General features: G+C 40.6%; 1 protein-coding gene across 1 annotated transcript in view; it reads right to left on the reverse strand.

The window, feature by feature from the left end:
* Positions 1-1,343: 1,343 nt before the first annotated feature.
* The window catches only part of RABGEF1 (RAB guanine nucleotide exchange factor 1), a 54,399-nt gene continuing 35,067 nt past the window's right edge, over positions 1,344-20,675 (reverse strand). Inside the window, exons 5-9 of the mRNA XM_055134282.1 lie at positions 17,351-17,432; positions 16,237-16,369; positions 14,989-15,080; positions 5,360-5,616; positions 1,344-3,452 (exon numbers count right to left, since the gene is read on the reverse strand). Of these exons, the coding sequence (XP_054990257.1) occupies positions 3,054-3,452; positions 5,360-5,616; positions 14,989-15,080; positions 16,237-16,369; positions 17,351-17,432 (963 nt within the window). The 3' untranslated portion in view covers positions 1,344-3,053. The remainder of the gene's footprint in view (positions 3,453-5,359; positions 5,617-14,988; positions 15,081-16,236; positions 16,370-17,350; positions 17,433-20,675) is intronic.

Consider the following 20,675-nt stretch of genomic DNA (forward strand, 5'->3'; position numbering starts at 1 on the left):
GGTTCCCCAGATTGCAGGATCAGAAAATGCTGAGCCCCAACACTAAAACTATGGGCTTGGAACTGTAGAAATAAGTACCAGGAGGTTGACTCCATGGCTTCGAGGCTGGCCTCACGTTCCGGGGAAAGGTCAACTCAGAGAAGCGATCACCAACTACATTGTAGTCGAAGGCCATGTGGGGGAAGGGAGTTGCGGGCTGAATGAGGGCTAGAGACTGAGCACAGCGGCCACTCAACACCTTTATTGCAAACCACAACAGCTAATTAGAGAGAGAGAACAGAAGGGAATGCCTTGCCACAGTGGCAGGGTGGGGTGGGGGGGAGATGGGATTGGGGAGGGTGGGAGGGACGCTGGGTTTACGGGTGGTGGAGAATGGGCACTGGTGAAGGGATGGGTTCCCGAACTTTGTATGAGGGAAGTATAAGCACAAAAGTGTATAAATCTGTAACTGTACCCTCACGGTGATTCTCTAATTAAAAATAAATAAATTAAAAAAAAAAAACAAAACTATGGGCTTGGTTGGCTGAGTAGCTCCGGGAGTGGTCCCTGGAGCCCTAGGGTAACGCTTGGGAGACCCCCACACCAAAATACAAAAACAAAAATGTGAAACCAATTCTAGCCACCTTCTACTTCAGAGACTTAATCAGGCTATGTCATCTCTGTTGACTAGATAAACTCCCCACTCCCTTTGTTTCTTTTTGAAGAGCACCTAGGACAAAACTTCCGAAACAACTCACATGTATAGTTAGAAAACATCCTTGTTTAATGGAAATGCCTCTAAAGTTTCACTAAGACTAAATAAGCATCATCGTGATGATGGCTGTGCTATGGCAACATGATATAGCTTTGGTAATACGAGATTATCAATTTCATGTATTTTCCTAAAATTAAAAATAATCAAAACCAATCTATTGAGAAGAGGAATGGATGATGAAACTTGACTTCCCAATTTTTAATTTAGACGAGTAAGGAGAGGCTGCTAAAAATCTCAGGGCTGGGATGAATCAAGATGTTACTGGTGCCCACTCGAGTAAATCGATGAACAACGGGATGACAGTGATACAGTGATTGTGAGTCCCAGCAGCCTCCACACTCAATGGTGCCGTACGAAGGGCTCACACCACAGCTCTTTCTGTTCTTCTGCTTGGCTGTTCTGCTCCACCTCCCAGCTTGCCTCGGCTGCTATCACTGGGCCTGCTCCTTCCAGCGAGGTTCTAGCAGCCTCCACACCTGACCAGTGCCATATTACAGGCCCCTACCACAGCTCCTGAATGATCTGACTAATATGATATAAACAAAATGAATTCAACATCTAGTTTAAGAAATGAAAAGAAAGACAGTGTTTGTGGGGGGCTGATATGCACATTTTTATTTAACAAATATAGTGTACAACAACCAAAAAACTATACATTCCCAGGAGAATTAAAAGTATACATATTTGGATTAGCACCTAGAAAGTACATAGAAAAGAAAAAAGAGGGGAAAAACTTTCTACTAAAATCATTTTGGGAACCAGGTTCCTTAAAGTAGATTCTAAGACTAAGTCTTACTGGTGTTTGAAAATACTAAGTCTACATTCCACGTGACCTTGGTGATCAGCTGATTTTAATGTCTTCATGTCAGTGCTCCAGGATAATAGATATGTCACTTTGATACATTTTTATGTATCTAGATAGTTTTATACTTACCCCAGGTGTATTTCAAATTCACCACATTACAAATTTGACTTGTACTATATTACAAATTTGTGGTGTACTACATAATAAATTTGTGGATACTTCCTAAGGAGAGTGAGCAAGCAAAAAAAACCTTTCTTGATTGCAAGCATCAGGTAATCTTGCTTAGAAACAATGCTCTCTATGGGAAGAGGGTCCCCCAAGCACTGCCAGAAGTGATCCCTGAACACAAAGCCAGGTGCAGCCCATGAGCAACGTCAGATATGGCCCCCAAAATCCAAACCCCACTCCACCCCGTGGCCTCCTGCAAATAACTGCAACTCTAATATAATCTATAGAAATCACTTGGATTTGACTGGAAGGATTGCTGGTAGGATATGAAAGGTATCGTGATTCCACACTGTCAGTGACTATCAAGCTTATCGAGTGAGTTATCAATTAACATTATCCTGTGTTTAATAATATTCTTTGATTGTTATATTAACCACCTGGAGGCTAACTCCCTTACTTGCAAAACTGGTCTGTGATAGTTGGAGCAATTTTGTTGTAGGAGATAGTTGGAGATGTATGGAGCAAATTTTCACAATTGAGTGTGTATGCTCATTCCTGGGCCGGCTCCTTTACATCCATAGTCTTAATAAATACTTATGATGAATAAAGGAAGTAGGTGCAAGAAGCATGGTTCAAAGTCTTCAACTGACTTTACTGAATAGTAGATTTATGTGACCTAAAAATTATTCTGGATCCCAATGGTGTCACAGTCTGACTTATATAGGATCTTTAAGTTAGGGCTAACATATTAGAAGTAAACATTTTCTAGATTCATTTAAATGGGATAACCAAATTAAACTGTGTTAAAGGCAATATACTTCATTTTAAATTAAAAAAAATTAACACATGAAATGCCATGCACAGCAGACACCATCTTTTTAAAACATATTTACAATTTTACATATTTACTTAACAATATATCTTTTATCTTTACAATTATAAAATTATCTCAAACTGTAGAATAGCGGTACCATTGATTTCCCTTTAGCATATATTTTCTAGCATTTTTCTATTCTTTAAAAGGCAAGTATTCGCCCAAATCCAAACCACAGAGAATGCTACAAAGGAAGCATACTGGAAAATCATGGAGAAATAATTTAGACAAAATTTTCAAACAAGCTTCAATGAATCTATTTCAGTAACTCAAATAAATAGTATTTTATTATTTACCAAGCTTCCCCTGCCTTGAAGGACAAAGCAAAACAATCCCCATAAACAGTACCTTTAAAAATGTCTGGAGTAATTAGGCTATAGTCTAGATCCCATCAGTGAACTGTAGTAAGAGCTCTGCAATTTAGGCTCTAATAAACACTATGCACATTTTTATCATCCTGCATAAACTTGAGGTTGAAGTGGTGGAGGAAGTTTATCATTTTCAACATTTTCAGAGTCAATTGCTGCTAAAGATTGATTTGGGGGCTTAATTTCAAGTGGATATTTCTCAACAATGTCTTGAACCTCTTTTGCAATTCCATCTGTCCAATCTATTAGGTCTTTTTCAAGTTTCTTGGCTTCATTCATGATCCTCTCCTGTCGCTCATTCAACTGAGAAAGAAGATCCAAGTTCTTATACATTTGTTTAACACCTAAGCAAGCATCTGGAGACCAATTCTCAGACTCTTGCTTCTTTGGAGAAGTCTGGCCAGACATGTAGCGATCAAAGTCTTCCTGACTTAAATTTAAAGACTGAGCATCTAATTTCTCAATGAAAGCCACAGCGCAACACTACAAAAAGAAGAGAGGATTATTTGTTAGTCATACACATGACTCAAATAACTCAAATAAATTTATTTTCCCATTTTTTTCAAATTGATGTGTTTTTTTTTTGCTTTTTTTTTGGGGGGGAGGGTGTCACACCCGGCAATGCACAGGGGTTACTCCTGACTCTGCACTCAGGAATTACCCCTGACGGTGTTCAGGGGACCATATGGGATGCTGGGAATCGAACCTGGGTTGGCTGCGTGCAAGGCAAACACCCTACCCGCTATGCTATTGCTCTAGCCCCCTCAAATTGATGTTTTAATTTCTTTATTATGGAGAAGTAAAATACCTAGCTTCAAACATTACCAATTTATAAGTAAAACAAGTCAGAAGGAAAGAAACAAAAACCAAATAATCTCACAAGCCTGGTATATAAAGAAACAAAGCAAGTGAACAGTGTCCAATGAAAACAAACCTTAGAGTATCAATAGAATTGAGTTTACCAAGGAGGATATAGAGGGCTGGAGAGACAGAACTTTAAGCTCCAAAATTGCATGTGATGCCAGGGTACCACCAGGGGTGATCCCTGGGCAAAAGCCAGGAGTAAGGCCTGAGCATCGTCAGATGGGGCTCCCAAATCAAATAATAACAATAATCTTAATTATTATATTTCTTTCTTTAAAAACAGTAAAGTTAGTTGCCAGCTCCCACTGAGTCTGCATGTCTGAGTGTCAGTCCTGTCAGTTCTAGGATCATATACAGTGAAATATTTGAGGGGGTACCTTGGGTGTTTTGTTCCACAATACAGAGTTTAATTACTACACAGCTTCCTTTGGACAAAAATGGAATGGAAATTAGAGGCTCTCTGCTTTCCTGCTATCACATAAAGGAGAGGAATCATTTCTAATGGCTTAGAGCTTCAGGGCTGGGTACCTATGCACATGCCCCATGATCTTTTACCAGCTCCCCACAGTGCCTACCCAGAGTATAGCCAGCCACTGGGCACATCCTCAGGGTATGGGTGTAATACACAGAGCACTGGTTTCAAAGAGATATTTTATTATTAAATGGTTTAAAGGCACAATGCTTTGAAATCAACGTCTGTCACTTGACAACAAGAATTATGTGAGTTACATAGGTAGTTACCTACACTCATTGTGGTTTCCACATTAATAAAGATAGGAAAATACCACCTAGATGTATGACAAAAATTATACAAAACAGAAGTCATGTTTAGCTCATAAGTATAGCATAAACACTAGCAAGTATCAATAGAGAAACAGCAGGGTAGTACTACTCTGTCAAACAGGCATTTTTCTTTTATTTTCTAATGCCAATTAAATTTTTCTACGAAGAGCACATGATATTTTCACATAAAGAAGATATTTCAGAGACTGGAAGATAACACTTTTGTGGAAAGAAAACAAAAACAAATCTTGTTTTTTTATGAAGGAATCAATGTCCAATAGTTGACTATTAGGTTGGCTATCAGGTTGGTTAACACCCACCAAGTAGTTGGCGCTTATGCCCGGGGCCTAGGGAGGAAGAGCCAATGGAAGTGGGACTCAACACGGCTGTCAGGTTTCCCATAAAAGTATCACAATCTCATCAGGCACTTCCTGGCAAAACAGAACTGGGTGATGACCCCAGTTCAATTCCTGGCAGAGCAGATGGTTCCCCTAAAAACCACCAACGGTCATTCCCGAGCACTGAGTCAAGAACCGTCTCTGAGCACCACTGTGTGTGGCTGACATTCCTGACCCTCAGAAAATGATCACAATCTCTAGTCAAGTGCTAGGAGATGGGGTGCTTGTCTGGGCAGGCTGTCCCTGCTCTGCTAGTACTCCAGGCCATCTCATTCGGGAGCATAAATCCACCCCAGCCTGTGAAATTTCTCTCCGCTCTTTTCCATAACACTAAGAAAAATTTACCAGATTGGTGAAATAGTAGCCATCTTCTCCAGTCATCAATCGGCTTGGGTTGCAGAAGCGGGTGATATACTGGATATTGGACTGAAGGCGTGGGGGGTTGCCCTTCAAAACAATGTAGATAAGAGTAGGCAAGAAGTCATCAGCTGAAGCTGGTTCATTCTTGGTGATCTTGATGGCATTGAAGATGTGCTTGCTGCATTTCGTGATGCATGCCAACTTATCTCTAGGCACACGTTTTGAATCCATTTCAATGATATCTATAAAGCAGAAAGAAAAGCTTTTAGTAAGAAAATAATGATGAATATAAGCAACTAGAAAATCATTTTATATTAAGTTACAGAGGAAACTTCATCAATTCCTTCTTTACCAGGTGGCTTATGAAAAACTGAAACAGCAAGAATAAGAAATCCATACCACGAAAAGAGATGCCCATGGGCCAGAAACCACAGATTCAGTAATAGGTACTACTAATACTATTAAGGAGATGACTAAGGTTGAAAGGAGTTTGATGATTTTCCCAGATCATACAGACAGTGAGTGACAGAGAGGGGATTCCTTTCTGTTTCTAAATGACTTCTATCATGAGGGTACATTGCTTATGATCTCTATGGAAAAAATAACAAAAAAGGTGAGGTAGAGAGCCTTGCCACAGTCTACAACAGGCCCAAAAGGTACCAGCTAAAGAAACCAGCTAAAATAAAAATATTCCAATATAAAGCCTAATCAGTGATGAGAATTAAAGATAGAGATAGAACGAAGAAAGCAACAAGACCAAGGAAAGAAATTACTATCAAAGGAGCATGTTTAATATTTACAGATTTACCAAATGAGACTCTGGCAAGCTCAAAGACATGATAGAACACAGCAGGGGGGAAAAACCCCAATGAAATGAGAGCTTCACCAAGAATATTTTACCCATTCAGATTTGAAGGAATTACATAGAGCTTCACAGATAACAAACAGCTCAGGAATCTCATACACCTGAAATCAACTTTTCAAGTGCTGAAGGGCTTCTTTAAGACACGACAAACCTTACATACACACCAAACTTTTATTGAAAGATGGCACAAAATTCCGTAATAATCTCATTCAATGTTAACAGTGTAACTGCACAAATTAAGAGACACTGAGTGGCAGGATATATTAGAAAACTGAATCCACCTTCTGCTTCTAACAAGATACACAAGTGAATAATTAAAGGGCAAACACAGTCAAAGAGTCAGAGGCTGGAAGACAATATTTCAATCAAACAAGCCCTGTAAAAAAGTCGGGGTGAAGAAGTCTTAGATTCTTACAGTGGGCAGTTGCACTCTCATCCACAGTCCAGAGAATGACAAGGGGGTAGCCGGCCACTGTGGGAGCTGATGGCATGGGCCCTCTCTCTCTCTCTCCCTCCCTACAGGTCAAAAGTTGCAGTTTTCTGAAGCAGGAGAATGGCCTCTGGATGATCTCCCTCCTTCTACATCCCATAAGGACCAAACCCTGGTTTCCTATACTGAACCCGCACCGGGTCAGCATGGCTCATGACCACCCCCAGACACACATTTTAGCCCTAGCTCCAATCACAACTCTCTTCAAAACTCACAAAAATTAGCTATGGTAGCTAGAAGTAAAAAATTCCTAATGTCAGAGAAATAGCAACTTCAGGCCATAGAACACCTTCCTGGAAAGTGTAAGAAGCTCTACACTACTAAAGAGTAACATATTGCAAGGGAATAACTTGGCCAGGGGAGGAAGAGACCACCAATGACCAAGTTCCCCCAAAGACCTCCCTAGCAGAGGGTGGGGGGGTAGGAGACACTGAAAGTGAAGGGGAAAGGCTCACCCCCGGACTGCAACAGGCACAATGGGAAAGCAGCATGGACACCCAGCGTGAGTAGTGGGTGAACAGGAGTCCTGAAGACGCAACCTCTCTCTCACAAAGACCTCAGAGAGGGAATGTGTGAGAATGTGGAACAGGCTCAAAGAAACAACAAAATGGAGAGCCAATAAAACATAAGAAGAGGGGGCTGGATCGATAGCACAGTGGGTAGGGCGTTTGCCTTGCATGCGTCCACCCGGGTTCGATTCCCAGCATCCCATATGGTCCCCTGAGCACCGCCAGGGGTGGTTCCTGAGTGAAAAGCCAGGAGTAACCCCTGTGCATCACCAGGTGTGACCCAAAGAGAAAAAAAAAAAACATAAGAAGATAGAGAGCAGTAACAAAAAAACTGTACAAGCATAGATGACAAAAGCATTTGGTAGGTAAAAACTCACTAGAAGGTCTCCACATCAGAGTAACAGTGAGCTTCCGTATGACATGCAGAAAACGTGCAGATAACAGCAGGAGATGGGAAAAAGCCTCAAGACAAATAAGCAGCAGATAAGAGAACTTTGGGAAGAATTCAAGAGGAATAACATGAGTCATTAGGGCCCCAGGGGGCAAGGAAAGAAACCCCATGAAGAAGTGCCACTGCTGAGAAGTTTCCAGAGCTATAGAATGCAGGCACCCTGATCCAAGAGACTGGAAGGGTATCAGCTAAAAATGATAGAAATAAAAATACTCCAAGACACATCTTAATCAGAATGATGAAAGTCATGGAGATAAAATACTGCAAATAGCAAGACCAAAAAAGGAAATTACATACAAAGACTTGTCCATAAGATATACTACAACAAACTTATCAAATTAAGACCCTTTGGGCCAAGATAATGGTGGGATATAGTTAAAATATATATACATATATATATATATTTTATTTTTTTAATTTTTTTTTTAAAAAAGCACCTCACTGAAATGAATGTCTTGCCAAGAATACTTTACCCAGCCATATTCTCATTCAGATTTGACGGAGCAATACATAAATGCACAGATAAATGAAAGCTCAAAAACCCGAAACCATCTTTACAAGAAGGGACTCTAAGACAAATCTCAGAAACATGCCAGACTTCTACAGAAAGATGGCATAAACTTCCATGACAACAATCTCTCTCAACATCAATGGTCTAAATGAAGGGAGACAGAGCGGCAGGATGGTTTAGAAAACTGAATGCGTGGGTCAGAGAGATAGTCCAGTAGGTAGGCCAATTGCAACTGAGTTTCAATCATTGGCATCTCATATGGTCCCCTGAACCCTCCAGGAGTTATTCTTGAGTGCAAAGCCAGGAGTAACCCCTGACAACCACCAGGTGTGGCCCCAAAATGGGGGAGGGGAGGGAAGAAAGAAAGACTTGAAGGAAAACATTGATAGCAACACAACAACAGTAGCAGATGTCAACACTGCTCATCACCTCTTGACAGACCAACTAGACTCAGTGAGGAAATAATTGGATTTGAAGGAAGAAATAGAATAGAGAACACACGTACACACACACACACACACACACACGTACTTGTAAGATGTTTTATTTCCCTTCTAGTTTCTGTGCACAGTTTAGTCACAGCCCTAAAACCTTAAGTAGGAGATATGGGAGGAAAAGCAAAGAAAAAAGGGACTTCCCGCTTAATTAATTGGCTCCATAGCAATGACTTCCCTCCCTAGCTGCCTATTTTTCACTTTTAAGAGATCCCCAAGAACTGCACTGTCTCTGTGTCTTCTGTTCAGTACTTGAAGTCAGTAGGAAAGAAAAGGCTGAATGTTGCATACTCTGTTTCATCAGATGTCTAGACTTATCTTTAGTGAGGCATGAGGATATAGCAGGTAAACTCTCTCTTTAGGTCAAGATTTCTCCACTTGGCACTTCTGCCATTCTTGGCTAGATACCTTGCTTTTATTTGTAGAATAGTCCCATGTATGGCAGAATGTTTATAGCATCCCTGTCTTCTACCCACGAGATGCCAGTACCGCCCACATACACATGAAATAAAACAATGCCTCCAGCTATTGTTGAATGTCAGGAAGTGGGGGGAAGAGAAGTGTACCGGCAATTAGCACTTGACTGAACCACTGCTCTAGTTCTTAGGTGGAAACAAATAAGAGGAAAACATCTGCCATTGACACTCTTTCACTCTTCATACCCTTATTCCTTAAGAAAAACTGATGATGGGGTTTACCTAATCCTCTGTCTTCCCAAATGCAATGGGAAGACCTAAAAATGGGGAAAACAAAACAAAACATGGGACTGGAGAGAGAGCACAATAGGTAGGGCACTTGCTTGCACACGGCTGACCTGGGTTTTATCTCCAACATCCCATATGGTCCCCTACACACTGCCAGGAATAATTCCTGAGTGCAGAGTCAAGAGTAAGCCCCAAACATCACCGAATGTGGCTCCCAAACCGAAAGAGTCCTAAAGAGTACCCTAATTAAACCTTGTGGCAGAAACCTTGAAAAATCTTATTGTCCTTTTGGTTGAAGAGTCCAGATGAAGAGTCCAAAGATCTTGGAGACTCCCATATTATTACGAACTGACAGTAGATTATACTGGCTGGGATAAAACTGGCTTTTCAGACTGTAGTTTACTCGAAAGGAGCTGAAGAAACCAGAATTTTCTTCCTGAATTTGTCTGAAAGATAAGCCTTATTATTTTAGTATTTCAAGGTTTTTGAAGATCATATTTGCAGGACTATGATTTCAAATACCTACTTTTTTTTTGGGGGGGGGAGGAGGGCTGGGGTTATAGCTCAAAGGTAGAATACATGTTTCATATGTGAGGACCCGAGTTAGACTTTCTTTCCTCTGGCCATTAGAGGAAAAAAATACAGGAGTGAGATTAGCAACAATTCTCTCTGATCTCAAAGGACTCTTATCTCCTCCAGCTGGAATATATTTGTACTTTGATTGCATTCTACACATTCAAGGTATGATCTCTTTGGCAATAGAATCACTTCTAGCACACTCATATCACCTTAACTGTCTCAAAATCTTTATTCATATACAACAGAAATCACCATTTTTTAAGCCCATATGCAAAGACTGGTGCTTTTCACTGAATCAAGAGGAAATGGAATGGCTCTTCATCCATGAGTTTTTTCTTCATATGTAGATTTATAGTAACTGAAATGAAAATTGCTTCATTCAAAACAAGTAATAAAGGCTGGTAGCACATGTGAATACAATCAAAACCAAACTGAGACCTCTGGGATGTAGCTCAGCACTAAAGCATTTGCCTTTGAATGTTGAGGTTCTGGGTTCCATTCTCGGCACTGAGGGGGGAATAAAAAACAAAGGGAAAAAAACTGCTACAGACTGACTCCTGTACTGGGTCTCATCTTAAATTAGAAATAATGTTACTGGGGCCGAAGAGATACCACAGCAGGTAGGGCGTTTGCCTTACACACGGCCAACCGGGGTTTGATCCCCAGCATCCCATATGGTCCCCGAAGCATCGCCAGGTGAAATTCCTGAGTGCAAAGCCAGGAGTAACCCCTGTGCATCACCAGGTGTGACCCAGAAAGCAAAAAAAAAAAAAAAAAGAAAAGAAAAGAAAAGAAAAGAAATGTCACCTTTGTCCTCACAGAGGCAGAACATGTTTGCTTTTGGATTAGTAAAATGTGAGACAGGATGAGAAAGAATAAAGCTTTTGAAACTGTGGTGGAGGTGGGTATATAATCAAGTGGTAAACACATGCAAGTGCAAGGCCTTAAGTTGAGCCTCAGGAATAACATTCTTGGATTCTCAGGAATAATAAACAAGGTCCCCTAAGAATGAATTTATAAAAATAAATTTGTGGCTGATGTTTACTGTTAAAAGGTCTGTTAAAATATCACCTTAACTTTCTTGAGAAAAAAGTTTCACTTCTCAAATTTTATGAACAAACTGTTCAAGTACTGAAATCATCTTAGAGCTATTTTTAAGTAAATAATGGTCTGGCACATGTGAGTTCTGATTTTACAAGGTATTTCCTGTGGCGTTCAGAAAAAAGCCCTCCACATGAATTCCTAATGATTGCTTTTAAATATAAAGAGTCTTGAACATTTTAGTAAGAGTCACAGGGGAAAATGCAAGTACAGATCCATATTGTGGTTTCTAAGGAGCTTTCACCTTCACTGTTCAGGAGATAAAAAAGTAGATTCAAAGAGTCAATTCATGGAATCTAAGAAGCAGAAAAGCTTTGAACAACAAAGACAATAGTAAATAAACAGCCAGATCAATTAGATTCAACTTTCAGAATTCACTGGGACAAAGAAAAAGCTGTTTACAACAGGTATTGAAATACAAAGACACAGAGAGAAACAGAACTTCTGACAGAATCATGTTAGGGGAGATAACCCAGTCCTTAGAGGGTCTTGAAACTAAGTTTCTGTCAGGGTCCTGCTGTTCTTCCACAACACTGATAATACCTTAAGCAGCTCCCCATTCCTTTTTTGGGTCACACCCGGTGATTCTTAGGGGTACTCCTGGCTCTGCATTCAGAATTACTCCTGGTGTTCAGGTGACCATATGAGTTGCTGGGGATCAAACCTGGGTTGGCAATGTGCAAGGCAAACGCCCTACTGGCTGTACTATTGCTCCGGGCCTCCCATTCTTTTCTATATCTTGAATAAGTCTAAAGTTCTTATAAACAAATGAGTGGATTAATGACCTGTCCCTGAGATTGTTAACATCAGCTGATCAGTTTTCCTCCCAGCAGAATTTTATCTGCAATCTCTAAATAAGCAAGTATTTGCAACTCTTCTTCCTAAGAAGAATCTGGACAAGGTTGAATGCTTTTTCCATCGCTTGCTTTTTTTGATTTTTGTTTCTTGGCCATACCAGTGCCCAGGGTTTGCTCCTAGCTCTGTGCTCAGGGATTACTCCTTGCGTTGCTCAGGGAACCACATGGGGCACCGGGAGATCTAACTAGGTTGGCAAGTGCAAGTGCCAAAAAACCCAACTTGAGCTGCATTTCTACTGGGTTATTCCTATGAATAAAAAACCTGAACCTCTTGAAACAGCACAGGAACATCAAATTCTTCATTCATTTACTGAACAAGCCAGTAAAAAAGAAACAAAGTCACATCTGTATGGTAATTAGAATCATCATTTTGGTAACTCTAGTCTGCAGCTTACCTTGCCTTGCTAATTCCCACCAAAATTACTTTGAATATGTAAATACAACCGAGCTTTTAAAAATTTACTTGTTATATTTGCTCAATATGTGGAACATAACTGAACTAGTTCAAAGTCCAAAGAAACAAGAGACATTAGTCATGAGATGAAGGAGAAAAGCCATTTATATGCTATTTAGAATGCTTCAAATTCATATTCAGAGTTGTTTTTTTTTTTTTCCAGTGCCAAGGTTTGAACCTAGGGCTTCACCCATGAAAGGAAGGAAGTGCTTAACCTCTGAGTCACAAGCCCTAATGCTGGCAAATAATTTTTAATACATTCAAAATACAAAATTTGAACCACTCAGAATGGAACAGACACATCAAATTTGAGCTCTTCATTTATTTACTGAACAGACCAGTAAAAAAAGAAATAAAGACATTTGTGGGGTGGGGGGAAGAGGCTGAGCCACACCCAGTGATGCTCAGGACTTACTCCAGACTCTGTAATTAGGGATACTCCTGGAGGTGCTGGGAAAAACCATATGTAGTGCTGGGGATTAAAACAGAGATGGAAGCATGCAAGGCAGGTGCCCTTATCCCCTGCATTCTCTCTAGCCCCCCAGTATATGTTTTATAATCTCCATTTTAGAAATAATTTATGGATTTATAAAGCAAAATGCTAACTTTAAAAAAAAGAGTTGGAGGGGCTGGAGCGATAGCACATCGGGTAGAGCATTTGCCTTGCACACGGCTGACCCGGGTTTGATTCCCAGCATCCCATATGGTCCCCCAAGCACTGCCCGGAGTAATTCCTGAGTGCAAAGCCAGGAGTAACCCTTGAGCATCGCTGGGTGTGACCCAAAAAGCAAAAAAAAAAAAAAAAAGAGTCGGGGAGGGGGTGGGTATGATTGATGCCGCCAACAGATCAACCTGTACCTGCGGGGTGAGTACATCAGCAGCCTGACGGTGCCTTCAGGCTTCCTGACACCCCAAAATTGCCGCTGTGCCCTTGGCCAGATCCCAACAACTTGGGACCAAGTTTACCAAGAAATTAAATGGCCAGAAGTTAGGTATGTGGGAGCCATGCCCACATACCACCTCTGGCCCAGCTATACAAGCTAATTTATAGGCCTTATCAAAGAGATCCATAGATAAATCATGGAAGAGACAAAAACCAGAGTTAATCTCAGATCCACACATGGCTGAGCACACTGGGGTAAATCGGAGGGGGGTGGGGGGCAGGTTGGCCTGTGCCTGCCCAAACAGAGCCCCCAGCAGCTGCTTGCTTCCATAATCCAAAATCGCCACAATACCATCTCAGGACGGACCTCACCAAGATAAAATCTGCTAAAAATCTGGGTATGCAGGTTTTGTGACTGAAATCTCCAGGCTTTCATGGAGTTAGGGTGGGCTACCTCCCCCACTTCCCAATACACATGAAACACTGGCAGTTACCCCCATGAACCAACTCCAGTGCCACCCACCCTGTAAACTCTATTACTGGCCTTGCTTCAGAGACCCATAAATATATCTCGAAAGAGATCAAAAGCCAGAGACACAGAACTGAGTCCCAGAAGACAGAGCCAGAGAGCTCTCTGGACCCCAATACTGAGCCAATTTTACCTGGGCACCCCAGATGGAGCAAGTGCAGTCTCCCTGCCTACTCCAGATGGAATTCCGGTGACCAAGAGCTTCCACAAGCAATGCCCATCCCAGGACTAAATCTCCAGGTCACATGGTGGCAGAGGTGCCGGGCTGCCCTTCCCTGACTCCTCGTCAGCGCGTCAGTCTGGCTGTCACCCCCACAATGTCCATCTGGGACCCATCTTAGTGTACCAACAGCCCTGGTCCAGAGACACAGCAACAAGTCCCAGAAGACACCATAGAGCCAGAGATCTCTCTGGAACCCATACCGAGCCTGCTTCACTGGGGCACCCCAGACGGAGCTGGTGTAGTCTCCCTGCCTACTCCAGATGGAATCCCAGTGACCAAGAGCTTCCACAAGCAAGGCCCAGGTATGCAGGTTCCAGGACTAAATCTCCATGCTGCATGGTGGCAGAGGTGCTGGGCTGTCCCTTCCCGGCTCCCCGCCAGCTGGTGGGCCTGGCTGTCACCCCCACGATGTGCCCTGAGGCGCCATCTTAGTGCACCAACAGCCCTGGTCCAGAGACGCCCAATTGAATCCCAAAATGGATTAGTACCCTATAGAAATGTCTCTGGAACCCAACCATTTACAATCTAGGATACCAGAAGTGCACGGCTGCGATACCCATGATATTCAAAACGAGCAAGGGACAATAAATGGTCTAGCACCTGCCAGTGGCAGGCAGGTTTGAATGGTGGTGGGAAAATTCAAGCAAAATATAATGCTCAAAAGTAGAGAGAGAGCATTGGGGAAATTGCCTGCCATGGAAGTAGGGTGAGGACTCGGATGGGGGCTGGGGGGATATTCTGGGGACATGGTGGTGAAAAGTGTGCAATGGTGGGAGATGGGTCATTGTATGGCTGAATCTCAAACATGAAAGCTTTGTAACGGTATCTCACGGTGATTCAATTAAAAAAAAAAGTAATGTGGGGTTCGTGCTCAATTCGAACAGCTGAATCAATGTCTGAATAAACAGCAGTACTCCTACATTTTAAAAAAGATTCAAATATAAAAGCTCTTAGTTTCACTGACCTGTAATTGCCTTCACTACCATATCAGACACTTCAGGGATTTCTTCATTAACAGGGACACAAAGCATCTGAGGTGTAACCCAGTGTAGTGCTCTACAAAGGAGAAAGAGACAGTAAAATAAGTTTCCAAGAACGGGCTGTAGTCATTTACATTGCCATTTCTTTCAGTCAAGGGAAAGTATGGGGCAACACTGAGTAATCACCCATATCTAGGCCTAAGTCCGGCACCCCTGCATATATTAGAAGTGTAGTTCATGTGCCAAAGTAACCAGGTAAAAGGTAATGAGGTAAAAAAGTAACTGGTAAAATGAGGCTTTCCTTCTACATGTTATAAAAAAATTTAAGCAGAAGTCTATTTTTACCAGTTGAAATGAGATTATACTAAAACTGAAAAGTACTTGATATGATAAAGATTTAAGAAAAATCTGCCCTCAGTTCACCATCTAATGTTCTTTTAAACTCTGTCCTCAACACCCAGACCACCACAGCCTAAGTAAGAGGCCAAGATAAGGTATCAAGTCAGCTTTTCTGGTCACATCCTAACCATTCACCACTGACCTTTACTACTTTCCTGACTAATCCTTTCACTCTGCATTTCAGTCCAAAGGCCACCAAGTTACCCCCATTTCCTAACCTCAGGCTCCATCTTGTCACTTCTGGTGTGACAAAGTCCAGTTCCAATCTACCAATATCAGCCCCTAGTGGTCTAGGAAACACACTGGGATTCCTCAGGCCCTCTTCTAATCATTCTCAGTCTGGGGTTCATCCTTACTCTTCAGTCTGTTTCCATTTTGCTGCCACTGGAATTCAGACACTGGCACTCACTACTGACTGAATGCTCTGAGAACTGTTATCAACTCAATGTTCATGAAAAGGTCTGACTGGAATAAAGACTGAATAACAAGCATTCCTGACAGCGATGAGGAAAGACACTTATTGCATATCTTCGTGCCTAACAAGTTAAATGCAATTTTCTCCTATTCCTCGGAAGTTTCAGAGTCGAAACAGTCTCACATTTGATTTTTAACTAAAGCAACTTGGATACAAACAAGCAATATGGTCAGCCAAGCCTTTTCCTCCCATCAACACACCATATTCTCATTCTTTCTGATACTACAAAAAGGCTTAAATGCTGAGAATGACAGATATATTAGCTCTCAGGGTTTGAAACTCAAGTACATTTTCTCCCACAAACTGTTCTTCCAACTGTAGGTAATAAATAGGAGAACAAAACAGAACAATGAACTACCTGATCCTCTTTTGAATAGCAAGATCTTTCTTTTCATCATCAGTAGTTTCTGGACAGAATACATATTTATAGAGACGAGTCATGATGTACTTTTCAATCTGATCCATTATCTTCTCAACTTTTTCTGGAGGCACTGAAATAAACAAATGGATACAAAAGCTCAATAAAAAGCAGGATATTTTAAATTGAGAATATTTTTCTATAGAACTTTATGGAACAAAAATTAAAGTACTAGAAATCTATTAAAAATGCAACACAACAAAATAAGGAAATATATTTAACATATCCCAGAACAAAAGCAAAACAGGTAATGTTTTAAAATAGACTTCTAAAATTTTTTAAAAATTACTTCAACTTTTGAAACAGTTGTGTACAGAATCCCCACTTCTGACCTTCTAACTTAAGATGTTCTGATGGAATGTAACAGGTGTTCATCTATCTAAGTAGGAAGAATTCTACATGGATCACTCCCAAATGCTTCATTGGAAAAGCAACTAAAATTCTCAAGATTTAAGAAGGGTAAGTCTTACTTACCCTTTCATTTTACTGAGGTTTACAATAAAACCACAGAGATCTCTCTGAGGTAGATAATGGGACAATTTCCCATATGGTAAGTTTATTTAAAAAAATCCAACATCAATGTAAGTCAAACTTAGTTAGAATTTCTAAAAATGTTGCACTAAATCAGTGATTCTCATTGTTTCCTTCTGCCCCAATCCATTGGATGAATACATAATAATAAACCAAGATTCCCAGGATAAGGGGAGGTTTCAATTAGAAACCCTCCAAGGGGGCTTTAATTCATCTGTTCCTATAGTTATTAAATACTGAAGTTATTTTTAAAATGCAGTTATTATGCAGTTATTAAATACTGCTCAATAAATTATCCCGTTGCTCTGATTTTCCTGGAAAGATACACATAATACATGACACACATTATGGTTCTCAAAAACTATCTAAATATGACTATTTTCCAGAATGTTGGTGGAGTAACTAAGATGTTGTGGGAAACTCAGTAGGTTATCAGAAGAAGAGAGAAACTGCTAAGCGACTAAACAGTCAGGTCCTGTGCAACTTCCATGAATTTCTCAATGTCTGGCTTACAAAGTATTACCTTTTCCACGAGTCTGCATTCTCTCAGCCACATTCTGATAAAAATCCTGCGTACATTCTGACTGTTCCTCAATACTTAATTCCTGAATGAAAAGGAGAAAAAGGCTGCTGGTTAGCTGAACCATAAATAAAGCTCTACATACATGATGTACTTGATACCCACTCTTTGAACTAGATGTGAATTTCATAAATACTACAAACTACATAAACTGTGCAGGTGAGAAAACTCTACCCATTATTTATAATACCCATTTTCTTTCAAGAATATTTAAAGTCTATTTTGGGGAGGGAAGTAGATGGGCCACACCCTGCAGTGGTCAGGTTCTATTCCTGGCTCTGTCCTCAGAAGTGACCACTGATGGTGCTCCGGGGACCATATGCACACATGTCAGTTCAACAAGGAGACAGGGATGTGTCTCAGTTGTGAAATACAAGCCTTGCATTCATAAGACCTGAGTTTGATTCTCAGCACCAAACAAAACAAGCAACAACAAAGTAAGCTAGATACAATTTGGTACAAAATAATAGACAGTGGTATGAAAGAGTTTACAATAATAAACAAAATAGAACTAGGAATGATTATGCAGCTCAATGGTACAGCACTTGCCTTGCATATAAGAGGCCCCAGGTAAACCTCTCTCTCCTCCTTCCCTTAAAAACATAAAAGTTAGCCAATTAATTTGTCTCCAACTTGATTTTCGAGCAATCATCTATAAAGTTTATGTAACAACAGTCACATATTTCAGTGCCAAAATATTAAGCAACCAATTCTACATGAGAAATTGTAACACCTAAGTAAAAATTTCTTCCAAATTCTCATTAAAATGGCACTGTAGGGCTGGATCAATAGTATAGCAGGCAGGGCATTAATTAGCCTTGCACATGGCTAACCCAGGTTCAATCCCTGGCATCCCATATGGTCCCCCCACACACTGCCAGGAGTAATTCCTGAGTGCAGAGCCAGGAGTAAATCCCTGAGCATCGCTGGATGTGATCCAAAAAGAAAAGAATAAAAAAAAAAGGCACGGTAGAATGAAGGACATAAAGCCAGGAATATTCAATACAACTGTTTTTCACAGTCTGTTTCTATACACATATCAATGACAACATGCTGATGGACTTAAAAAAACTAGTGAAGGATGCAGATCTCAGCACTAGTTTGATTCAGAAAGAATGGCTTGTGGTCAGGGGTTGTAGCAAAATCATATTTATTGATTTGCTTTAACAGTGTCTCTCTAGTCCATCCTTTTCTGTTTTGGTCCCTTGTCAGACCTCACCTGGATGCTAGCTATTCGAACCTCTGATCTGTCTCAGTTTTCAATCCATCTTTACACATTGTAGCTCAATAATCAGTTTAGACCAGAGATTGACAAACTTATATGCCCTACCACTTCCTTTCGGGGGGGGGGGAGGGGAATCACTCTACTTTCCACTCTTCCCTCAAGAAATCTACCCCCTTTAGCAAACATAAAGTATTTCCCATGAAACAGCCAAAGCTACTGCCCCTCCTGGATCATTATTCCAGCATGGCCTCCCCTGGGGTGACACTGCTCACTTTGTAAAAAGCTCCAACACCTGAAAACTGAACAAAATACTCTTAAAGAATAACTGGATCAAAGAGGAAATCAAAGAAGAACATTTAAAATTCCTTGAAATGAATGAGAATGAAGACATAAACGATGGGATGCAACAGAAGTAGTATGAAGGGGGAAGTTCACAGTGGTACAGGCTTTTATCAGGAAAGCAGAAAGGGCTCTAATCAATGACTTTACAACGTAAAAAACTAGAAAAAAGAACAAGTGAATTCAAAAGTAAAAGGAAATAATAAAAATCAGAGCAGAAATCAATGACAGCGAACAGAAATTAAGAAAAAAATACAAAGGATCAATGAAACCAAAAGCTGTTTTTTTTTTTTTGAAAGAAAAAACAAGATTAACAACCCCTTATGAACAGCTTATAACTCCAGACTTAAAAGGAGAGGGAGAAAACCCTAATAGATCAGAGATGAAAAGGGAGAAGACACAACAAACACGTCTAACCTACAAAAGATCATACTTTTTTTTATGTTACAAGGCTAAAGAAAGTAATCTAGAAGAAACAAATTCTAAAAATCATACAATTTCCCAAGAAACAATTATAAGCATAAGTCATGAATAGACCAACAATGAGGAAGGAAAAAAAAAATACAGGGCTGGAGAGATTACAGTACAGTGGGTAGGGCAATTACCCTGCAACCAGAGTTCAATCCCCGGAATCCCATATGGTCCCCCAAACAGCACCAGGAGTAGTTTCTGAGTGCAGAGCCAGGAGTAATGTCTGAGCACTTCTGGGTGTTCCCCCAAACAAACAAAATCTCCCCAAGGTCCAGAGGGATTCACCAGTGAATTCTGCCAAACTTTCAAAGAATTACTACCTATACTACACAAATCAAAGAAACGGGAATCCTTTTTAAACGGCTCCTAGGAAGCCAACACTGTCACTGCATCACTGTCATCCCATTGTTCATCTACTTGCTCGTTGTTCAGCTATTAGCAGGCACCAGTAACGGCTCTATTGTGAGACTTCTTACTGTTTTTGGCATATCGAAGATGCCATGGGGAGCTTGCCAGGCTCTGCAGTGCGGGCGGGATACTCTTGGTAGCTTGCCAGGCTCTCTGAGAGGGACGAAGGAATTGAACCCCCCAGGTCGGCCACATGCAAGGCAAACACCCTACCCGAGGTGCTATTGCTCTAGCCCAGGAAGCCAACACTACCAAAACCAAATAAAGGAAATGAAAATCACTGACCAATATTCCCAATGAACATTGACACAAAGGTTCTCAACAAAAATCTTGATGAATCAAATACAACAATGTATCAATAGAATCATAGATCATGATCAAGTGAGATTTATTCCAAGAATGGTTCAATATACTTATATCAATTAATGTAATATATGATATCAACAAAAGGGAAAAAAACAATCATATGATCATATCAACTGATTCTAAGAAATCTTTTGAAAAGATTTATCATCCCTCTCATAATAAGAATCCTCAATAAATTATGGAGAATTCTGAAAATAATGGCCATTCACAATAAACTCACAGCCAATATTACACTCAATGATAAAAACCCGGAATCCTTTCCTCTGAGATCAAATACAAGCAAGGATGTCCACTTTCTCCACAGCAATTAGGCAAGAAAAAGAAATCAAAAGATTTCAAACTGGAAAAGATGTCAAATTATAGCTAATTCAGAAGACATAATATACACAGAAGATCCTAAAATCTCCTTTAAAAACCTTGTAAAAACAGGGGCTGGAGTGATAGCACACTGGGTAGGGT

This window comes from Sorex araneus, chromosome 4 (genome assembly GCF_027595985.1).
Source record: "Sorex araneus isolate mSorAra2 chromosome 4, mSorAra2.pri, whole genome shotgun sequence".
NCBI classification, from domain to species: Eukaryota; Metazoa; Chordata; class Mammalia; order Eulipotyphla; family Soricidae; genus Sorex; species Sorex araneus.